We start from the raw sequence: 22,330 nt of genomic DNA, 5'->3' as shown, positions 1-22,330 counted from the left end.
AAACCCTGTGCAACTTTGCTGCAGAAGGAAGGTCATGGTATTGTGAGGCTACTGAGCCTCTCTGCATTGGAAGCTAGTTCCGCCACGGTAGACAGAAGAAAGTCAGATAGATTTAAGCCTATGGGCTTTAAGGCTCCTGGAGGTGGGTAGTTAGCTTCATCTTCATTCAAATGCAGCCTAACCTGGAGAGAAGTTTTAGCAGGTACTTCTGAAAGGGAAATGTGGGTGACACAGTGTCATTGCAGCAAGTCCTTGATGACGGTGTTCTGGCAGCAGCTCACTTGATCAAGCTATGTGGAACTAGACAGACTGCATCAAGGTAAGATAACCTCTACTTTACAACGTTTTGCACAGATGTGCAGTGACACAGAAGTCCCGCTTTCCATTGCTCCTTACAAAGTTATCTGAGAAAACTTCAAATAAATTGCTTGCATGAGACTGACCCAGTGAGCGACTTTTTTAGGCCACAAAAGGATTTTTACACATTTTACATTGGATGCTGAGAACTTAAACATAAAGTTCAGTAGGTATCTGCACCACAGAATCAACTTTGAAAGGACAAATATCATCACATCTCCATCATCTTCTGAAGTGAAGTACAGCTGTCAACTTTGACTGTTTCAGTGCTACCCTGAATCTTGGCTGCACATTGTTACGCTTGTGACAGCATTACTGATTGTTTAAATACATGGTAAACTAGTTTAGGAGGCTGATCTATCTGGAATTACTCTTTTCCTCTCTCCAATGATGGGTTTTTTACTGATCATCTCTGACAAAGTCAAGTGCTCACAATTAGAGGAGAAGCAGAAAAGCAGAGCAAGACTGCAGCAACTGAAGCTTGGATTTACTCTGCTATTTGTAACAGAAATGCTAAGTCATGGCCTGAAGTAGTGATTAAGCACCTGGTAGGAAGGGAGGGCCAGCCCAGGGGAGCTGGATCCACCCCTTCTCAGCCCTCATTTAAGGGTTGGCAGTGGAGGCAAATGTATACTGTTGGAGATCCCTGCGTACCTGAGGCCTTCCGAATGTAAACAGCTTCTTTCCCTTATGTTACGTTTCAGCAAATTCTCACTAGCTGCAGCATGGGATCTTGCTGCTCTGCTGTCGTTGCATTTTCTACCCTGTTACGTTACTGATAAGTTGCTCATTTGTTCACCCTTCCCTGAACTAACGCATGTGGAATAGATTAACTTACTTCAAATTCTGAAAATGCAAAGTAGTTAGTCTACAACTCCTTTCCTCCTCCATTCTCTTGAAAAAAGAAAAACAAACATTTGCATTTGTGCTTACAATTTGATTAGATTAGATTTGATTCATAGACCCAGAGCAGCCTGTAGATTAGCTGAACTGTTTTCAGAGCAGGCTGATGCTGGACTATCCTGGGCCACTTTGGAGCATTTAAGTCAGTGTTCTATTAAACATATTTTTCATCTGATATTGATTTTTATCATAGAATCATAAATCATTAGGGTTGGGAAGACCACTAAAATCATCTAGTCCAATTGTCAACCCAACCTCACCATGCCCAATAAATCATGTTCTTCAGTGCAACGCCTACTATTTTCTTGAAACCTCCAGGGACAGTGACTTCACTGCCTCCCTGGACAGCCTGTTCCAATAACTCACCACTCTTTCAAAGAATAAATTTTTCCAAATATCTAACCTCACCCTCTCCTTGTGCAACTTTAAAGGCTGTTACTTCTCATCCTATTTCTGTTACCTGGAAAAAGAGGCTGACCTCCACCTTGTTACGACCTCCTTTCAGGTAATTATCTTGACAACTTAGAAGCCTGACATCTACAAAGAAAACACCTTATGATGGTTGTTGGGTGTTTGGTCCTCCTATGATGGGGAAAAAAAAAATAATTGAACCTAAAATCTTTTATTAACCTTCACATTTATTTATAAGATGATTATGTAATTTTTGTCAGAGAAAAACAAAATTCCATAGGAGGAAAGTATTTTCATCCCAGTTCTGTTTTTCATAAACGTCAAGATCTCTGGTGACTAAGATAAAACCTTGGTTACCTGTTGTCTAGTATTATCAGATGAGCTGTTCACACAGTGAGTTCCTCAAATTGCAGAGGTGACAACCTCGTCTGTATGCTGTCTGAGAAGCTGTTGCAATTCATGATTTTTTTCATTCAGAGTAAAAGCAGCAAGCAACCTTTCTTCTGTGCATCATATTCCTGTGATCTCAGAGGAGATATTAGACCTGGTTCAACTGCTTCTGTCATGAAAAAATCTGTCATGAGAGCCAAAAAACTATAAAAAAACAGTGTAATGAATGTTCAGCATTTAACCTACCTCACAGAAACACTGCTGCTTCTACTCCTCTCAAGTGAGAGATCGCTTCATTTTGCTCTGTTTCTGTTGATTTGTAAACTTTGCTAGGATGATTCTCTCCCTTATGGGTGGGTATTTTTCTCTGAAGTTCTTTCTCTGTAATCTCCTCTCAGTATTTTCATAAAACATTTCTTTCACTTATGAAGTCAGCAGTTTTACAATGAAAGAAAGGCACGATACCTGGCAAGCAAGAATTCAGGTTTCTCTATGAGTTTTGCTGAGAAACAAAATCGATTTTAAAACAGCTAATACTAGAACTGAAGCTACTATGAGTTCTCTCAGACAAATAAAATGGAAGTTTCTTCTCTGAGTCATTCATTAAAAAATAAATAGATCACAGCAAATGTAAGTGCTGAAAATCCACCTGAACTGAAAAATTTTATGTTTAAAAAAAAAAAAGAAAACTGGAAGGATAAAAGGAAGCACAACAAACCACGGAGTGTTTTTTCAGCATCTTAATCCTCCACTGAAAATTACTGCAATATTTAACAATTTTAGTGGAGAAAACTTTGGTCTAGTTTGTCTTATTTTAAAGTACTAAAACTGAGTTTGAAGGGAGAAATAAAAATATTTAGACTTAGTAATTTTTCAGTCTAAAGAGGAGTTTAATACGCATTTGTAGAAAATGTCTATTTCATGCACCAAATGCAGTTATGAGTAACTTTGAAAGTGGGGAAGGAGGAAGTTCCTTGAAGTAAACAAATTTTGATGATAAGTGGCACCATAGTGTCCTCTTGTGGTCTTTAAATACGTAAGCCATGGCATATTTTCTAGGAGAGAAACAGCAAAAATGTTCCATTTCAGGTAACATACCAGCCCTTGTACAAATACAGCTTGACCTTTCTTTGCCTTACTTTTCCCCTGAAATGTCTTATGGAGAACTGTACTTTGTATCTCCCATAAAATCTCATTACTCTCTGCTCAGTTCTTAATGCATAGATGCACACGTTGTCCTCTCCAGCAGACCTCTTTCACTGACTGCTTATCATTAAATAGAAGCCAACATTTGGCAGTGAGAAATATTTCTACCAGGTTACCAGTTTCTGGCCTGCTTTGTTCATAAAGCTGGATTGATCCTCGGATGTGGAGAAGCAGGAATGTGCTGAAAAAGGAAGCTCACTGTGATCAAATCCTAGCAGTGAATTTGCAGGATTTTTGCCAAGCCTTGTGTTCAGTGGAGCTGTACCTTGGCTGTGGCATGTTTTGTTATGACAGCTTTTCTGATGGTCAGCACAAGGCTGCTTGTCACCCAATTAATTTGAGTGGGGGAAAAAGTCCCTTAAAACAAATAAATTACAGACTCGTTGCGGTACGTATACCAGCACAACATGATGGGGCATCTGGATCCCTTGCAATAACCCTTTAAATTCCTTAGAGCAAACCATCGTAGTCCAAATAGAATACTTGCAGCCTGTAGTACAGCTGAAGTTGTGGTATTTAAATATCTGTATTTATGTGTTAGCTTTAAAACTTGCAAGTATTTGTTCCTTCCAGGAAGTAGGAAACGTAAAAGCCATTTCCAAACACAGTTTCTGATGCTGGGTTGTCTTATCTTTAAATAGCAACTCATTTCCACTGTGAAGGAGTTGAAATACTGTTATGTTTTGTTGTTTGTTTCTTGTTAACGTTGCACACTGCAAGTCTGCAAGCTAACAGTACTCTGGGGCTCATACAAAAAGGCATTTGATGTACTACCTCACCTGGTGAAGGCTGAGTCAAGCTGTGGTAACTTTACCAATAGTAATTCTGCATTTGCTTTCTCCTAGGATGAGCATAGGCAAATCGTGCCAGAAGCTGTATATCGTCATCTGTTGGGGATGTGAAAGAACACCTTGCACTTGTAAGTCAACAACTAACAAACACTGTATGCAGCTGCTATCTCATGCTGGAATGTAAAAGCCAAGCTTTCAAAATTACGATTATTTTTTAAATACTTAAGTGGTGTCACCTGTAATATGAAGTGTTCAAGGCAAACTTGACCTTGCTTGCTTGCCCGGATGACTTGTATCAGGATCTTCAGCAGCTTAGTGAACCATCCTTCCAGAAGATTCAGTTTCTCATACAACCTTCTTCTTTGAGTTAAATTATTTAATTAGAGGTATCATTATTTTGTACAAATGCTATAGTATTCTACACCAGCTTGGTTTTTTTTTTTTCTTTAGTTTTGCACTGATACTAGAAACTTGTAAGGCTTGTGGTGGCTTTTTAGAAGTCAAAGTCAGTATTCATATTTAAAACAAACAAACAAAACAACACCAAAAAACCCCAGTCACTTAGGTTGAAGTTTCAGTTCTGTTACAACCCATATGCTAAAAAAGTTGATATAGGCAGACAGCTTCCTATCTATAAATATTGGTGGTCTACAAATCAGTAAAAAGTCATCCTCTTCAGGCAAAAGAAATATTTTTTTGTTTCAATACACTTGAGTATTTCCTTGGCCAAATTCTCTCCTAAAACATTTGGATACAGTTTCCATTCCAGAGAGGGGAGTTGTCTGTCTATGTTGATAAGCTTGACTTTTTTTCTTTTCCCTAATGGCATACAATTTAAGTGCCACCAGTTTAATGGCACTTAAATCATTCTGTAGTGGCCTTGATACATTTTTGGTACCTAAACCAAGACAGCTCCTTGCCATACCATTCTTCTTCCTGAACAAGAGTGACTGCAAAAATATTAACCCTTTAAAATTCTTATAATCTCCATCTTTTCCTTTTTTCCCTCTAGGACTGCTTACTTAGACCAGAGTTCTATAAAGTCAAAAACAGAAATGAAGACACGGGACTAAGCACAAACTAAGTTACTTAATGGTAAGTTCTCATCTTGTCTTTCTATGTAAAATTCTTTGTTCCCTGTCAATTAATCATTAATTTTCCTGTTTTCTTGGTGGACTCTAGACTCTCATACTTGTGAGCAGTAATGAAATGGAATTCAACCTTAAGAGGTTAAGCAGAAAATGCTACCTTTCGGTCAATTTTTATGCATTCCTCTGGGAGAAAATACATTGCTGGAGATAAGTCAGTGGAAGGAGTAGCACACCAGCATGCTTCCTGTCTGTCTGTACTAACATTTCTAAAATCAAAAGAAATGCTTTCTAAATTACCCACCCACAGAAGTTGTTACTGAGATACATATGGTCACATGAAGATACACTGTTGTCTTCCTTAACTGAGCAAAATGACACAAGTAGAAGGTAGTGTATATGAAAATACAGCAGTCTTAGAAGTCTTTCCGCTTGTCGGATCAGTGCTAGGAGGAGTAATTGTTCTGGCTTTCCCCAGAGGTGGTCTATCGACAAGTTTGTGTGAAGTGAACTGAGAGACCTGTAACCCCTTGGCTGCAGCCACTCCACAGCATGGATTCTGACCGTTTATTTCAAAACCCACCTAATTAAGAGTAGACATTACCTGTGAACAAAGCATTTTCCCTCTTGCTTGTCTCTCCTCTGCTCATTACAGGTTTTCTTTCTCTAAGTGACCTAAGGGTTGCCTGGTCAAAAAGGCAGGACAAATTCTTAATGTTAGAGATAAGGTTTTTCTCAGTACAAGGAGTGTTGAAAGTCTTCCCTCAGTCTCTGTCCTAGGGCTTCCATCCTCCCACAGACTCCTGCACAAAACAAAACAGAATAGTTCAGGATTGACTTGTTGCTGATTTATTAAGATGTATTTTCAATCAAAAATCTACAAAACTAGTTTGAGTTGATACTCTGTAGTAAAACACATGTAGCAAAATGCACAAGCAGTTCTGTAAAGCTTTCTGCTCTGATGAGTGCATAATATATTAAATAGGGATCATTTTGCTTTCAAGAGTAACTTCCTAAAGCAGACAATTAATAGCTTTAGCAACTATTAATTGATCTTTAAAGCCCATATGAGGATTACAACTATGAAACAGGCCGAGGTGCCTGCCAGTTTTTTTTTTCTCACGTGCAGGCAGAATAGAATTTTGTTGCCTCGGTGACGAGGCTGAGACATAGCGGTGCCCGGCCCTATGGACCGGCGGGCTGCCATTAATAACGGTGCGGCTCCGGCTCGCATTCCCTCCTAAGCAGAGGGGCCAAGTTGATCTGTCCTGGCAGTCTGCTGCCTTAGCAACTGTCTGCTCTGCATAGGGCTAGGAACGTCGCGGCTCTAGCTAGCATTCACATTTCCCGAGAGAGGGATTTTACTCCGCGCTCCCCCAGCCTCTTTGTGCAGTCACGTTTTTCTCCCTGCCTCCATCGGGCTTGCTGTTCGCCATGCTGTTGCTGAGGCTTTGGTGCAGCACAGATCAGCCACCCGCCGCCTGCACAAACACGGGAAACGGGGGGCAGCTGCCGCATCTGGAGCTGGAACGATATCGTTATCTGGAACGATAAAGACAAACCGGCTCTCGGGATGACAGCGTGTCTTTAATTAAGCCGTTGCCGAACAACCGAGGCCCGGGACTTAAAGTTCAGTGGGTATTCGCGAGCGTTTCTAACTGGCGTGCTCTGCTACCGCGGCATCCCGCTGTATTTGCCATCGCGGCACGGTCTCCCGGGGTTCGCGATCCCTGGGGCCGCCGGCTCCCGCCCTGCCGAGGCCCAGCAAATGGCGGCGGGGGAGGGAAGCGTCCCCCGAGGGCGCGGAGCGGAGGGAGGCCCGCCCCGCCCCGACTCCCACCGCCCTCGGGCCCGGTGTCGCCGCGGCGGCTGCGGGAGGAGGAAGGCGCCCGTTGTCCGCGCCGCCTCCGGCCCCTCCTCCACGCCCACGCCCGGCGGCGCGACCCCCTCCGCGCGCCCCGTTTCCCGCCCGCGGCCCCGGGGGCGGCGGCCGCCGCTCCGCCTCACCGCCCCGGCGTTCGGAGGGGAATGGGTGGAGTTGAGGAGCGCGGTTTCCTGAGAGGAAGTGACCGCACGGGGCAGGAATGCGCCGCCGGCTCTGCGCCGCATCCCGCCTGCCTCGCCGCGGTGCCGCGGGGAGCTCTCTCCGCCCCGCCAGCCATGCCGCACTTCACCGTGGTGCCGGTGGAGGACAAGCACCGCGCCGAGTATGACAGCGTGGAAGGGCTGAGCTGGGTGGACTACCGGGAGCCGGCCGCCGCGCCCGCCGCCGGCGACTCCTACGACACCGTCAGCTCCGACGGTGAGCGGGCACGGCCGGGCGGGGGGCGCCGGTGCCGCTCCCGGAGCGAGCGTGGTCGGATCCCCGCTCAGACAAAGGCGGCTCTCGGGGGCGGCGGCTCCGCCGTCAGCGGCGCCGGGGCGCCGCGCGCAGCGCTGTCAGCCGGCGACGGCTCCCGGGCGGGAGGTTCCCCGGGGTTGCGGGGTCGGGGTGTGCCCGGCCGCGCGGAGGAGCCGCCCCGGGGCCTCCCCCGCTGGCCGGTAGCCCGGCGCGCCGCCGTTATCGGGCCTCCCGCAAGCCGCGGCTTCGGAGCCGATGGGGGTGCGTGGAGGTACGCTCAGATATTTTGGGCTCTCCGCCTTGGAGAAACGGGCGGTAGAGCACTCTCTTCGGTCGGATCTCGGGTGATCGCTTGCTGTTCCTGCTGCTGTTGTTACAAAACCTTTCTGCCTGGCGAGACCTTAGCCGGGCCCTGGGTGCTACAGCAAGTGCATTGTGTGCGGGAGGATTTCCCGGCTGCTCCTCTTGGGCAGCTCCGCTTTTTGTTGTTAGCCGCTAATGAATTCCGATTACAGAAGAGGTTCCTGTAAACGGGACGGGATTTTGGGCGGTGAGGAGGCTGTACGGCTTCATTAAGTAAGCGGTGTCAGCGCTCAGCCTGTCTTGGTGTTTTTCTGTAACTCAGTAAGTCAGCGTAAATAGGATGGTTGTTTCCTGTGAGAAAAGGAAGAACGCTCAGATTCAGAGAGCGGAATAGTTCTGGTAAAAAGCTGTTTCAGCTCTTTGCAGTATCTCTTGTGTTTTTTTGCACTGGTTATGTCTAGCCTGGTAACCTTTGGGAAGAGGTTCGCCTGTACTCAGTGTGTGAATCTGACTTGCCCTCTGTGAATCACTTGTGATTCTAGGCAACAAAAGAAAAATCAGTAAACACCTGACCTGTTCTCCCTTGTCTGTGCTGTCAGACTTTTCGGAATGCAGGTGTTATGGGGTGCACAATGTAATTGCTGAAGGGAGCCTATGCTGCTCAGAACTCTGCGCAAGGAATGGGAAAGGTTTATTTCGTTGGATGATACTCAGCTGTCATGAGATGAACGCCAGGTTCCCAGCTTAGCACCCTGTTTGGCTCTCTTTGAATTTGTACTTCAGTGTTTCAATTTCTGACATACAATTTCTTTTCTTTTGCATAGTTTTCAAAAGAATTTTAGATTTCGTGTAGGTCTCATGCCTATTACGTTAGTTCTTCCTAACCTGGGCACTTAGGAGCGATGAAAGATAAATTTTCTTCCCAATTTGTATGCTATTACAGACAATTTGAGGCGCTAACCTTAAGGCTGTGTATGGCCTTGACTTCATTTTATGAACAGATTTGTGTTAAGCTCATGTTACTTATTATATCATTAACATGTAAGGCAGCAATAGATGTCTTTTGTGGGGTACTTTCTTCCCTTGTTAGCTGTCCCCACGGGTTGGTTGGGACTTGTGGAAACAAGTGCTGTGGTGCAAAAGGGAAGGTCAGTCAGTTCAAGTTGTCTGTCGTTTGGGTAGCAGTGCCTGTAGGATGTGTGCGAGCAGCATGCTCTAAGTCTGTCAGTAGCTGGCAAGTTGTGGTCTGTGCTGCATGCAGAACCATGCTGCTGGAAGTCAGCTTAGTCTTTATTTTGCTAAACATCTGGAAAATCTCCATTAACGTATGGTAGTTGAGTTCTGTTTCTGTTTGAACTGTAACTGTCTTCTATTTTTTAATTTACTTTCACAGTAATTAAGTTGTTTCATATCCTCAGGCTATGTGTATACAGATACATTCTCTTCCTTACCTGTAGTGACAAGTGTGTTCTTCCCCACTGGCCTCTTCTGTCTTCTCCGAGGTTTCCTGGGTTATGGTTCAGTAGAGGGGAATTTAAAATCTCACTCAAATTACTCCTCTGGTTCTTGCTGCTTCCTTTTATATATTGTGCAGAGCAAAGAAGCCTCTGCTACCTAGGGAAGAGCTGAAAAAACAGCATGGTAGAGCTGGGTTCCTGCCGTTGAAGCCCAAGTACCTTACAGCTGCTTAATGCTTGCCAGAGCCTGCAACATTGAGGAGAGCAGCCTTCCAGAGCTTTCTGTGGCAGCTGATTATGGGGCTCTGGAGGAATTGACTGATTGGTGTTGGTGACACCTGTGGTTCCAGATAAGGTAAACTTTAACTTAAATGCACAAATTCATAGTTTTTGATTGTGGCCCGATCCAAGTGCACATGATTCATGCTGGTGCTGTGAATGCACACATAGCTGCCCAAACAATGCCATTTGTCCAATCTTCCTGTTCAGTCAAGTACTGCCACCAAAGTCAGTATAAGAGAATTACTGAATATTTTCCAGGCAAGTGTTAAAGCAGCTTGCTAGTCAGAAACCTTATTCAAAGACTTTTAAAGACTTCTTCGGGCTGCTCAGTTTGATTGGAGATGGGTTAAAGTGACTGAGTGATGATATGGCCCTTCAAGCTTAGGATTGAGCATTGTTACTCAGTTCTGCATGTGAAGTAGCAGATTTGGTCAGCTGGTCAGACACTCCTTGCACCATCTCTGGAGCTTATGATTCTGAGGTCATTTCCCCCTAACCTTCTTACTCAAACCTTTATTCATCATAGCCTTGTTATTTTTTTCTTTCTTTTTTTTTTTTTTAAATTCAACTTCACTTAGAATGTCAAGTGATGTGATGTCATCTCAGCAACACAGAAGTGAAGCCATTCTGCACCAGAATTTCTCATCAACAATTTGCCTAAGGAGATATTGGTCAGTGTGTAATAATTTAGCCTTCCCAGACAGCTTCATTGTTTGGTTGTGAATAAGCAGATCCTTCCTGCTGCTCATAATAGATTTTGACATCTTCCATTTAGAAAAAGAAGCACAAAGACTAATGCTGTGATCCTATGACAAACATGTGAGCCTTGCTTCATGGACCGGCAGGGATGAGAAATGTGAATTTGGCATCTCTTCAGTCTTTGAAACAACGCCAGTGTGTTAGGTTGGGTACACAGGGTAAGAAATGGGAAAGTGGAATCTAAATAATAATAAAAAACAAACAAATGAAAAAAAAACCCACAGTGAATAAGCTTTGCTGTAATAAGAATCTCAGCTTTACAGTGGTTGTACACCCTGTTAACTGAAATGAGACAACATCATGTTTCCTGAGGGAACTTATTTATCCTCCTGTGACTTTTGTTTGTGGAAATGAGATGCTAATCAGCTTGGTGTCACTAACTAACTTTGGTCAGCTGCCGCTCTTAGTTTTTGCTAATGAATAGCTCTGCTTATGTTCTAGTTATCACATGCTTTTTTTTTAGCCCACATTTTTCTAACTAGACTCCAGATCTTTTCCTCATGCTTACAGTCTGCATCAGTATGCAGTGTCCTTGTGCAGCAGCAGATAATGCCAGTTGGTTTTAATAAACTATTTTTGAACCAGAGAACATGGATCAAGGAAGTTCTCCTGTGATGACAGTTAATTTTTATTTTAAGCTTTTTCTCAGTCCACTGCTTTAAGTATGAAATAATTTATTAGTAAAGGTTTTAAGTTGCTTTCGAGACTTAAGATAAAGCTGGCATAAAATACATCTGAAGGTACATCTAATGGAGTTAAGCAAATCCCTTTGCAAAGCACTTCATTCTTATATATGAATGTTTTGGCGAAGACCAGAGACAAGATAAAGTTAGTCATAACAAATTAGATACTACAGCTAAATAGGGATGAGAGAAGTAAGTGGCTAAAAATATTTTAGGTTATCTTAAATTCAAGCTAAAATTTCTGCTAGCAGCAATGTGGGTAAGTGGTGCTGTTAGAGTTGTCATAGCAGCAGGTTTTTGCGTAAGCCCTGTGGCATGTGTGCCTTCAGCAGTATTCCTGTTGCCTCAAAACTGCAGAAAGAAGTCATGCAAGAGGGGGCTTGGGAATTTGAGGCAGAAGCTCGGAACTGTTAGGGAGAAAAATAACTTGAGAAGTACACTGATGTCAGTGAACTTCCTCTTCTTGTGAATAGTTAACTATTGTTTTGATGAAAATGGTATGGATATTACATCTCCTTAAACCTAATTTTAATGAGGAAGGGTTTTTTTTTTCTTTTCTGTTGGGAAGAAAACAGCAACAAGAGAAACCGTATTCTGCTAAGGTTTGCATCACAATTTCCTGTCTCCGTAAAGCTTAAAGTGGAATTTTGAGTCCTATGAGTACTGAATATGCCAATATTCATTCCTGTTATGTGAAGAGATTGAGATATTTTGATTTGAGTTAATCCCTTCAACAGTGAATATAATTAATATACAGTGCTGTGGTTGTCATTGGAAATGCAGATCCTGAAAGGAGGCTTAGCAGCACGGTCATCCTTGTGAAGCCCAGTGCTTTTTTGCTCCTTGTACATTGGCAGTTAGCACAACACTGTTTGCAGCACAGAACTCCAGAATGCTTTTCTCAACAACACAGGTGCAGAGATAAGTGGGCCCTTGCTGGAGATAAGGAGAGATAAGCATGTGGTATGTGAAAAATGAAAGTGGAGAAGTGCTTTGTGACACCATCAGCTATGTGTAACGCTTGGGTAGGTGAAAGAGATTGTAACCTGAAAGCAAAGGAATTTTTCTAAGATCTGGTGTGAGATCTGGTGTGCCTGGCTTTCATGGAGTCCATGGCAGATACTCAAATTCCTGGATCTTCTTCGTACCATGCAGCTTTACTGAGTTAAATTCAATTTAAAAAAATGGTTGTATGAGAGGAGAAAAAAGTTCAGATTACTGCATAAACGATCACTTTTGGTAAAGACATTTCTCATACCTCTGAGCTGGGCAGTGGTTAAGGCAGAGCTGGTCAGGCTGCAGCTGTCCAGCACCAAGTGGTTTGTGTGCCAGCTGCTGGCTGCAGGAGACTTCACTAAATATAGGAAAACACGGTCCTTTCTGCGGGTTCTTTGGAATTTGAGTTATTTGGAAAAGCTCACTAGAGAATCTTTGTGATATGTCTAAGAGAGTTGGAGGCAACTCCTGTGACTGTGGGTGGACAGGTCTATATGTTGCAAAAAAAAAAAAAAAAGGGTTATAAAAATAAGAATTAAAAAGGAAAAGTTGCTGCCAGTCTTTTGTAGCAGTTGGTTTACTAATGTATTTATTTTTGCTTAGGAGCACACCTCTGTTAGAAGATTAAGCAATTGCATGTGAAAGTACATGGATTTTCTATCTAAATCCCTCTGTAAATGCACACTCCTTTTGACTTGCTGAGTACCCATCCCAAGCTATTCCTCAACTATGGTTTCTTATTTTTCTTGCATGCTGAAGCGGTGTTTCTTGTTCAATCTCTGTACTTCCCTAAAGAAATTAAAATCAGTCTTTGGATTAGTTATATTGTGTTTTTGGTACCTACCTCCCTCACATATAAAACTGATTTATGTTTGTTTCATTTAACTCGCCCTTACAAATTTCTGCAGGATTTCATTTCCTTAAAGAAAATACTGACATTGCCTTTTCTCTCTCACCCCAGCTGCAGCAAAATAAAGGATTACATTTTTGCCTGCTCCTAAAAGTGAGGTTTAAATTTGACTTCTGCTCTGAAGTTCTACTTAGAATGGTGGCTAAGGTACTTTGTAACCTTGTTGACTAAGTTTCAATACTTTTTGCTGTTTGATCTTGTACAGCCTCTTTATTGGTTTTCAGTAGACATCTGTTTAAATGATGCCAAGTGAGTATTGCTGTGTTTTGTTCTTTCACTGTGCTGCTTTGGGTGATTTCTTTCAGTATAGTTCAATTTTTGTCACATGTGGAGAACTGTGCATCTTTCACTCTGGCTGCCTTAGTGAGTGCTAAGCAAACAGTACTCAAAATAGAGAAACAGCATACACCAAAAATATTAGCAGGATCTTGACAGGTATTTATTATGTTTTGTCTTTAATTATAAAGTGATTACCCGTTAGAGGATCAATCATGTGAAAGATAAATCTGTATGAGTCATGTAAGAGTCACGTAGATACTAATTTAATGATTCTAAGTAGTTAATAATTGCCAGAACCCTAGTAATATAAATACGGAAAATACGGGTCTTATAATCCCTGTATGGCAAGCTTCTCTTCAGGGTATGACAGCATTGTGTAAACTGGTTTGTAGTACAGCTCTCTTCTTTTCAGAATATGAGAGGTAGCACGTGCAGCAGGTACCTTTGTTATGTCATTCAGTGCACACCTCTCTGGAGGTTGTTTTGTAGGGTGCGTACTGCCTGTTTGTCCTGAGTTGCCCTTATTTTTTAAGCATTGCTTCCAGAGTCTCAAATTATCACTTGTGAAGTTCCTGGAGTTGAAGAAGTAGCATTTTTTCAAACAGGTCATATAATAGAGATTTAGTTTTTTTGTGGTAGATATTACATTTGGCCTGGAAAAAGATGGCTGGTTTTTTCCAGCAGCCTTAATACATGTCTAAGCAACAGAGGTATATGTTATGACAGTGCTGGGAATACATTTTCCCCTCAGTTATTTGCTGCTATTAAAGGTACTTGGTGGAATTTTTTTTGAATCATCTTTTGATCTTCATTCCGCTCTGTAGAACAGAGAGGTGGGATTTAATGTGCAGAATAAAGCACTAATTGACCAAAAAGAGCTTTGATTCCATTAGCTTATGGATGAGTGGGGAAGGTTGATCACTTGGCAAAACTGCCAAGTTAGCTGTCTTTGCTCGCTGGAGGCAGCCTGAGACTTGTTGCAGATGTAAATGAAATGGCATTTTGCTAAGTGGAAGATGGAAGGCGGGTGCCAGGCTGTGCTGGGCAGCTGCAGCTTAAGGTGAGAGAGGAGACTGCTGTACTAGTGAAGGGGACAGCCGTCGTACCATCTTTGTGTGGGTGGTCACTGTGCAATGGCAAGAAACCAGGAAGCTGGTTTGTGTTGGATGTGGCTTAGCAGCATTTCTGCTGCTGCTCTGTTTCTGGGTTTGCCTCATCCCCTGCAAATTTGTCCCAGCGGTCCATCCTCTCAAATCCAGAACAGTTAATTTGCTCAGGATGACCTGCATGCTCCTGGAGGCCCAGCTCTTTCATTGACTGACATGAGGTCTGTAACGTAACTAGGATGCAATCTATTGATTACTTTGACAATTAGGATCAAAGCTGAAGCTTATGCTGGAAGTTGGCTCGCAGGGAGCTGCAGCAGGGATTGTATAACAAGACCCTGGGAGAGGAGAGATGACGCAGGCTCTGTTTAGGACAGAGGCATGCTGTACTATGTATAGGTTCAAGCTAATTAAGCTTGAATGAAAATGGTGGTGGTTTTTTTTCTTTCTATAGCCTAATTACCATTTTTCATTTTCCTGTCTATAGCCAGAATTTGTTTGTGTTGTAGGATTTAGAACACCATTCAATTGTCAGAGGTATCTCCATAGAGCCATTTAGGCTAAACTTCTGCCTTTCAGTTCCATGTCAAAGAAAAAATAGGGATTCTTATAGTGTGCCACGGGAAACCACTTATTTGCTGATTGAGGGTAACTTCTAAGGAGGAGCCACTTGCTGAGACTTGCTCTTGCATACTTTATATTGCTGATTGCTGCAGTAAAAAATAAAATAAAATAAAAAATGCCCTGGAGTAAAATTATTTTTCATAAAATTATTGATAGTAATGCAGCCTTGTGTTATAACTCTGAGCTATTGATCTGAGCAGCCCCAAGCGTAGTCACTGTGCAAAGTCCATTTCTGCATTTCCGTGTAGGAGGTCGGGCCTGAGGCAGGCCCTGAGCAGTTCAAGGAGACTTTATGGTTGCTGTGCTCTTTGATGGAGGATAGTGCATTAACTGCTTCTCTTCTGTTTTTTACTTTTGTGTTTGGAAGCTTTGTCGTCCTGATCCACTTTGTATAAGTTTGTATTCAAAGCTGATACATAATACTGAAGTAGATGTTCCCTGATGGTTCTGCATGTCTAATTTCAGAACTGACCGCTCCCGAACATTTTCTGATTTTCCTCTGCTAAGGTCATTACTGTCCAGTCTGTCATTTTTACAATATGAAATATTCAGCAGGAATACTAGTTTAAGGTATTTTGTCACTTCTCCCTGGGATTTCTTCCTTTCCCTACATTCATAAGTTGTATTTGGCATCCTGTACTGGGCATAATTTCCAGAGCACAGCTGTTTCTGGAGTACCTGAAGCAAACTCTGCCAAGCTTATCCAAATTCAGTTCTAGTACAGATATAACTTAGAGGGAATTTGCATTGCTCAAGCAGAGACAGATCATTCATTTTTTATGTGTCTGTATTTTCCAGAGAACACAGCAGCAATGTCATGGATAAATTTCAGGGACGCGTCAGCCAAATAGGACAGGAAAAACCCAATACTGACTAACCAGGCAGTAGGATATTTATGTGCCTTTTCGTAAGATATCCCCCAGTGTACACGCATGAAGCTTTAGAGCTGTAACTTAAGGCAGCGTGCTGGGAATAATTTTTAATGTGCTGCTTTGCCTTTGCCCTCTTTGAAGATGCTGTGATCTGGGTTTTTTGGTAGAAGTATACGTTTAGCAGGGCTGAGCTCCACCACGTGTCCATGAGTTTCTTCTGACCAGCCTTCTCCTGCATGTACTCGATTTAACTCCTGACTGGTGGAGCAGAAGAGAAGTGAACCAGTATTACCTGTTGCCCCGTGAAGAGTCTCCATGTGTTGTCACATGCTGCTCTCAATTTGCTCTGATGCTCTTGCAAACTGACAAACTTTCTGTAAAACAATGGTAAAAGCCATTGCTTTTTCCAGACACCTGGCTTTGTCTTGTTTTGTGCTGTGCTGCAGCATGTAGTATTTTGTGCTATTTCAGAAGAGCTACAAGCTCTGGATAATTGTGTGCTGGAATATATATATATATATATATATATACGTATACATATACACATATATATTACCAGTAATGTGGTTTGTTGCTTATCATATAAGCAATGTCTCCACCCTCCAAATTTTTTGATAGGGAGGGAGTGATTTCTTTGCTTGGAGATGTCCCAGGCTGAATTTGACTTTTTCAGCATTTTGTAAGTATTGTAACCAATGGAGCAGTGAGGTTTGTTTTTTATTTTAACACCACACGGAAAAATCAGTTCTTCATCTTTGGTGCCTACAGAAGCATAGCTCTTTTTTTGTCCTTCTGCTTACCACCAGCAGCCCTCTTTGGCTAAAAATTAGTAAATAATTTTCAGTGCAAGAAAAATGTTACTAACTCCTTTCTATACGAATTAGTTGAAAATGAATAAAGCGTTTGGAACTTAAGTATAAGCTGTAACTGATTAGAGATGTGTTCCCACTGTCTTTCAGGAATGGACAGTAAATGTGTGTGCATTGTGCAATGCAATGCATAAAATGTACAGACATTCTCAAAGTAATTTAAACCTTTTTCAGTCATCTTATGTATGTCTGGAGATACAAAGCACTCTTGCCTGTATCTCCATTAGTTCTATGTGTTCTCTGTAGGAAGTTCTCTGAGCTGTTCCCAGCTGCTTGTTCTCACTCCATGGCTTCTAGTTGTTGTTATTTGTTTTGGCATATGTTTTGTTTCTTATGTATGTTCATCTTTCTTCCTGTGGTCAGCTGAATGGGTTACGAGGCTGAAAACAATTTCCCTTATTTGATATCAAAGAGAGAAGTGAAGTAAATTTTGCATGGAACCTATATGCCAGTCTCACGGATGTGTGTTGGTGTCTCAGAGAAACTGGGATTGCTTTTCTGCAGGGAAAGAGGCTTCCCCTGAGACAGGGATAGCAATAACATGTTCCTTGCTGTATTTTGACACAGGGTGTGTTCTATCTGAGATGCCTTCATGCGTGTGAGGGGACTGAGTTTCGGGGATGATAGTCGTGAGAAACGATTTGGAGTTCTTCCACATGAAGGAACCTCTGAAGTGTATTATAAAAACAGCCTTTGTACTTCACTGTAGTGTTTTTCAGCTGGCAATGAAGAGTTAGATTATGAAAGCTCTGAAGCAGTGTGTGAGTTCCTAAATCCGTTTTCTCAAAAGTGACTTGGCATTTTAATCACAGGCATTCTTGGTGATTGCTGGATAAAGGAGCTGGTGTGGTGTGTGTGGTATTTGGAAGATTACCTTATAAACAAACAGAATGCATGGGGTTCTAGTAATTATGAACTACTTAAAACCATTGTTAGTATCTACACGTCTCTTATATAAGCCTCCATTTCATCGTACAGATTTATTTATTTTGTTGCATCTTTCATATGGTTTATCCCCTAATGGGTGATCATAGTAAAAGTTATTGAAGATGGAAAGAAATACATCACTGTTTTCACTTGAAAGCTGAAATGCCCGGAGGGCAAACGTCACAGAGCTGTAATTTTCATGGCATTAGCTAGTTTAAAATGCTGTCTGATTCCACACTAAGCAAGCAGCAGGTTTGTGGCTCACACTCTTCTGAGTAAGTGTGCAAACAGCGTGCAGTGTGCCTCTTGGACGTGGCTGAGTCCAATTTCACAAACAGTGTTTTCAGTGAGATCTTGATATTTGCCTATTTTCTCACTATTTGCCAGGATTGTATCAGCGTTGGCTTAGCTTTCTTTAAGGAACCCTTTTGTTTCCTGAAAGAGATCGATTCCATTCAGCTCTGCAGGCAGCAGTCACTTTGTCAGAGGAGGTAGAAAAACTTCTTTTGGGAATACAGTATTAAACTTGTCTGATCCTCAGGACTTGCCAGAGAAGGCATTTTCTAAAGCACGCACTAAAAGCAGAAAGAAGAATAATGGTAAACCAAATTACTGCAAATGGCAAAGAGTTATTGCTGAAGGGTAAGTACTTCATGTTGATATTAATATCCACAGAGGATTATAGTGTTCTGAAGCTATCAGTGTATCTTAACTGAAGAGTGAAATTGTTGTACTTTTGAAACAGTGGGCTATTACATTGCTAAATCCTTTGAGTTGTGAAGTATTAGCTAATTTGTTTGGTAGAACTGTTCCCTAGCCTAGATTTGCAAAGAAGACCAGTAGTAATTTCATGCCTTTTTATTTAGGGAGAAATCAGCTACCTCTGCTCAACTGTTCATTTAGTTATTGACTTTGCTGCAGCCTAAGTGTTGTGTAGGTTGTGTGGGAAAGCTTTGTCTCTTTCCTTCACGCAGACCACAAACACAGTGTTTGGAACTCTGAACTGTTTCAGAAGAACTAATGTATTATCAGCAATACAGCTTTTAACTTATCTTTGGTAAAACCGTGCTTTGTGTAGCTTTTGCAGGTGCTGAAGCTGGTGAGTGTGAATGTGTAGATATCTGCAGTGTAGTGCTTAAGAAGCACTTCACTTGTCGGGGTAAAATCCAGTAAATACAAAATTTTAATGAGAGTGCTAATCCACAGTGAAGTAAATAATGTTATGTGCTAGTCTTATAGCAGTGAATGAGCAAATTACGCTCTTAAAAACACCCACAAGTATCAATAGTTTGGCTTTCAACTGCAGATTCTTCTAGAAGTAAACATCCAACTGTGGCACATGAGAGTTCAGTATTGTCTGTGTAAGTGGTAGTTTGAGCCTGCTTAAAGCACAGTTTACTTTTGCTGCCAAAAAGCTGTCTGGGTAGAGATCACTGATCTGCCCTTTCATTCTGCTGTTCTCTCCTCCCACGCAGCCTTGTTGCATGGATTGCTATCTTAACATGGTGGTCCCTTCATGCACTTTAACAATTTCAGTATTTTGCTGCTGAAGGCAGAGGTATCAGGATTCTTGAACTGCTTGGAAAAGACAAGAAAATTATTTTGGCTTTTCTGTTCAGCAACACTCAGTTCTGCAGAACTTCACTGTTACTGTATGGTATGAGGAAAGCTATCTGAGCATTGCACAGCCTTTATCAGGGAACCGAGTGTTATCTTGTGGTACAGTTGTTTGGGGAAGTATTATCACTACTAACACTTGGAATTTGCTTTGTCGAAAACTGTCACAACGGTTCCTCTCAATAACAACAAACAAATTGAAAAAAAAAACAACCACAACAAAACAACAACAAACCCTGAAGTGTAATGGAAATGGGTTTGGAGAGCTTTTTTTTAATGGAAGTTTAATCCTTAAAGCTGTGAACAAATGTCTGCACAAAATTGCATTGACTAATAAAACTATTTGGTTGTGCAGTAAAGAAATATTCTACCTGAATATAATTTGTTTGCAGCCATCCCATTGTTTCTATAACTTTTCCTGCTCTAGAATACCCATCATGTGTGTATCCATTTGCATCCTTGGGAGAACAATAAGTATAGCAAACTGTTCTTGTTTTTGGGGCAAAATTTCCAGCTGAATTCTGGATAATTTTCAGCTTGCCAATATGCACGTACAGGGGATGCTCTCCAGGGGTCAACAGATTGAGCTGCTTTGTCCTGACTAAAGAGTGAGGTACATGATTAGTTGAACGTAACTGCCTAGTGTTTAGATAGCTGAAATTAGGCTAAAGGAATCCCATTCCAGCTGTTTGTGTATCCATTCTAGTTTCTAATTGTTAATTTGTAGATGGAATACTAAAACTATAAGGGATAGATTAAATATATAAGATGTAGTAATGTTCTCTGTGCATGAAAACCTCTCCATTTATCTCTAGCTGTCACAGGCTTTGTGACCAGTGATGTCTGAAAAGTGCTGCTAGCTGCTGTGCAGCCTGTCTCATTACAAAAATACTTTTGCTGTAGTGTGCAGAAAGGAACCTGTATGCGTATAGTAAAATTACAAACAAGACATTAGCTCTTATACTGCTCCAGAAATGAAACTGTGTTGTGGGAGAAGACTTTAATTTGAGCTTCTGTTTTTTTAGTGAATCTCTACTGTTCCTCAGTTATGAAGAGGTAAATGAACCAACAAGTTCCTTCCTTTTTCAGACCTAACACTTCAGTTCTAGCTCTGATTTCAAAGGATGTAATACATAAATTAAGAATTAGAATTGTTACTTTAGGCAGGGAGAATGATGGGCACTCAGTACATTGTCATCACAGTTTGTAGCTGTAACTGGGGGCTTTGTCCAGCTTGCCTGCCCTGCGAAGCATATCGGAGAGACTGGGTTCCTCTTGAGATGCTCTGAGTGCAGGTGTGATGGGAGCATGGTGTATGTGCCTCTGCTGACTTTCATTTAATCAACCCAGATATATGCCTGTAAAAGCAAAGTAGTGTGGATTTGTGATCAAAGTGCTCTTGGAATACTTTTTAAAAAGTTTTAAGATGAATTTGCATTACTGTATTTTTCCTTGTTCTATGTGTAGCTTAGACAAAAGCTAGTCGTACAATGTCCATCTGTGCCTTCAGCACGCCTTAACTTGTCATGTAGATAAAGCACTTTGTAAGATGGATAAATAACTGTAAGAACTAGCTGAATGTTTCTGGATTAGTCATGTCCAAAAGGAAATACTAATTTCATTTAACTGAGCATGATGAAGGACTAGGGGAGTGGTAGTTTTCTTTCAGGGAGTTTGGGAACTGACAATAGAAGAGAACAAAACCTTAACAGGTGAAGTCATGCAGCTGCTCCTGCCAGCTTCTCAAAGGGATGATTATTCTTGTACCAGTCTGGCCGAGTACACTTTATCACTGTGAAGCTTCCTGGTCTTTCTTTATGACAGTTGCACTGTGCCTAATTGTTTGGCTTCCTTTTATACTTGCTGATCTGTCATTCTTATCGTTATTTTAGCCTGAGTTTTTTCTGTAGTTTTCCTTGAATTCTTTTTTTTTTTTAATCCTTCACTAACCAAAATGCAATGGCTTTCAACGAAGTCTTGTGCATACAGCGTTCTAGTGGGAAAACTGTTTCTCCATCCCAATGTGTCCAGAAACAACACAATAATGTGGACACTGTCCTCTGTTCTTAGCCTTCTCCAAAAAGCTTAGCTTCTCTAAGACAATAACAAAATAAAACCTGTCCACCGACTGCCTGGTGCAGCTCTGCCACCATGGCAACCAGGTAAATGTAGGGTAAAGATTTGGACATCCTCTAATTATTTTTGGTTTGTCTCCTGGGCTTATGTGTTTGCATGTATAGGAGCGTGCATACTTCGGATTTTTAGGTTTTGTTTCATTGGACATCTTTGAAGTTTTATGGAACGCATGTGATTCACACGATGAATGCTGTTCTGTAGACCTGTGTCCATGCCTGGGTGGGTGGGCTGTAAAAAGCTCAGGGAACTGTGATGGAGAGCTGAAGATAGACTGTACAATTGAAGTGGTGGCTGTAAACAGAATGATTTGGTTTGGAAGAGAATTGGCAGGATTCAGAAGGTATTAATAATTTAATAATTAAGAAGCCTTCATTATTGAAAGATAGTGAAGACTGAGAAGTAATGAAACAAGTGAAAACATCAACCAAATTGGAATGTAGTTTACATACCTAAAAATAATAATAATTTTAAAAAATTAGTTAGGAATTAAGGCAAATAAATTATTCTCTGTTGCAGAGTATGTAGCTCTCTCTTTATGAAACGTTCCATGCAAAACAGTTGCATCATGAAAGCTAACACTGCATAGCTACTGTCCAAGACCAAAGGCTCAGTAATTAAGGATGTGGAAAACAGTACCTGTGTCACGAGATGGTGCTTATCCAGGAGACTTCATGCTTCAGAATGTAAGCTATCCTCACGTGAAGCTGGGGCAAGAATCCCCTGGCGTGTCTTTCCGAGGTCACCTCCGCTCTCTTCCAAAACTAACGGAGATAACAAGCTCTTCCCATGCAAGTAAGTCTGTTTGAAGGTGCTGGTATTGCTCATTGGCAAACAAAATATACTGGACAAATATTTTATTGTATTTTGTATTACATGCTTTGCTACGCTCCATCTGATGTTATTTTGGTCAAAGGACACTTGTGATTCTTGTTGAGGAAATTGGAAACAGAATATAGAAATCACTAGAGGAGATCAGATTAATACTTTGATGATGTGTTTTAGAATGTGTATGAAAGGCAGAGA

The 22,330-nt window shown here is 41.6% G+C and overlaps 1 protein-coding gene and 1 long non-coding RNA gene across 4 annotated transcripts in view; one reads left to right on the top strand and one right to left on the bottom strand.

The window, feature by feature from the left end:
• Positions 1–1,668: 1,668 nt before the first annotated feature.
• Positions 1,669–7,164, bottom strand: LOC128081700 (uncharacterized). Its single transcript, XR_008207381.1, has 3 exons — positions 6,489–7,164; positions 5,751–5,949; positions 1,669–2,245 (listed from the first exon to the last, which is right to left on the bottom strand). It is a non-coding gene; the product is annotated as an uncharacterized LOC128081700 (long non-coding RNA).
• A 41-nt stretch (positions 7,165–7,205) lies between these two features.
• The window catches only part of SLC12A4 (solute carrier family 12 member 4), a 45,927-nt gene continuing 30,802 nt past the window's right edge, over positions 7,206–22,330 (top strand). The window contains exon 1 of one of the 3 annotated variants that reach the window (XM_052685185.1): positions 7,206–7,448. In XM_052685185.1, the coding sequence (XP_052541145.1) occupies positions 7,307–7,448 (142 nt within the window). In that variant the 5' untranslated portion in view covers positions 7,206–7,306. Of the gene's footprint in view, positions 7,449–7,727; positions 7,759–21,838; positions 22,100–22,330 lie in introns of those variants that run through there. The other 2 variants (XM_052685187.1, XM_052685186.1) reach the window with 2 other exon arrangements.

Source organism: Tympanuchus pallidicinctus, unplaced genomic scaffold (genome assembly GCF_026119805.1).
Source record: "Tympanuchus pallidicinctus isolate F22 unplaced genomic scaffold, pur_lepc_1.0 scaffold22, whole genome shotgun sequence".
Taxonomy (NCBI): Eukaryota; Metazoa; Chordata; class Aves; order Galliformes; family Phasianidae; genus Tympanuchus; species Tympanuchus pallidicinctus.
Note: the sequence above shows the minus strand (reverse complement) of the source record. Positions and strands in the feature narration are given on the sequence as shown.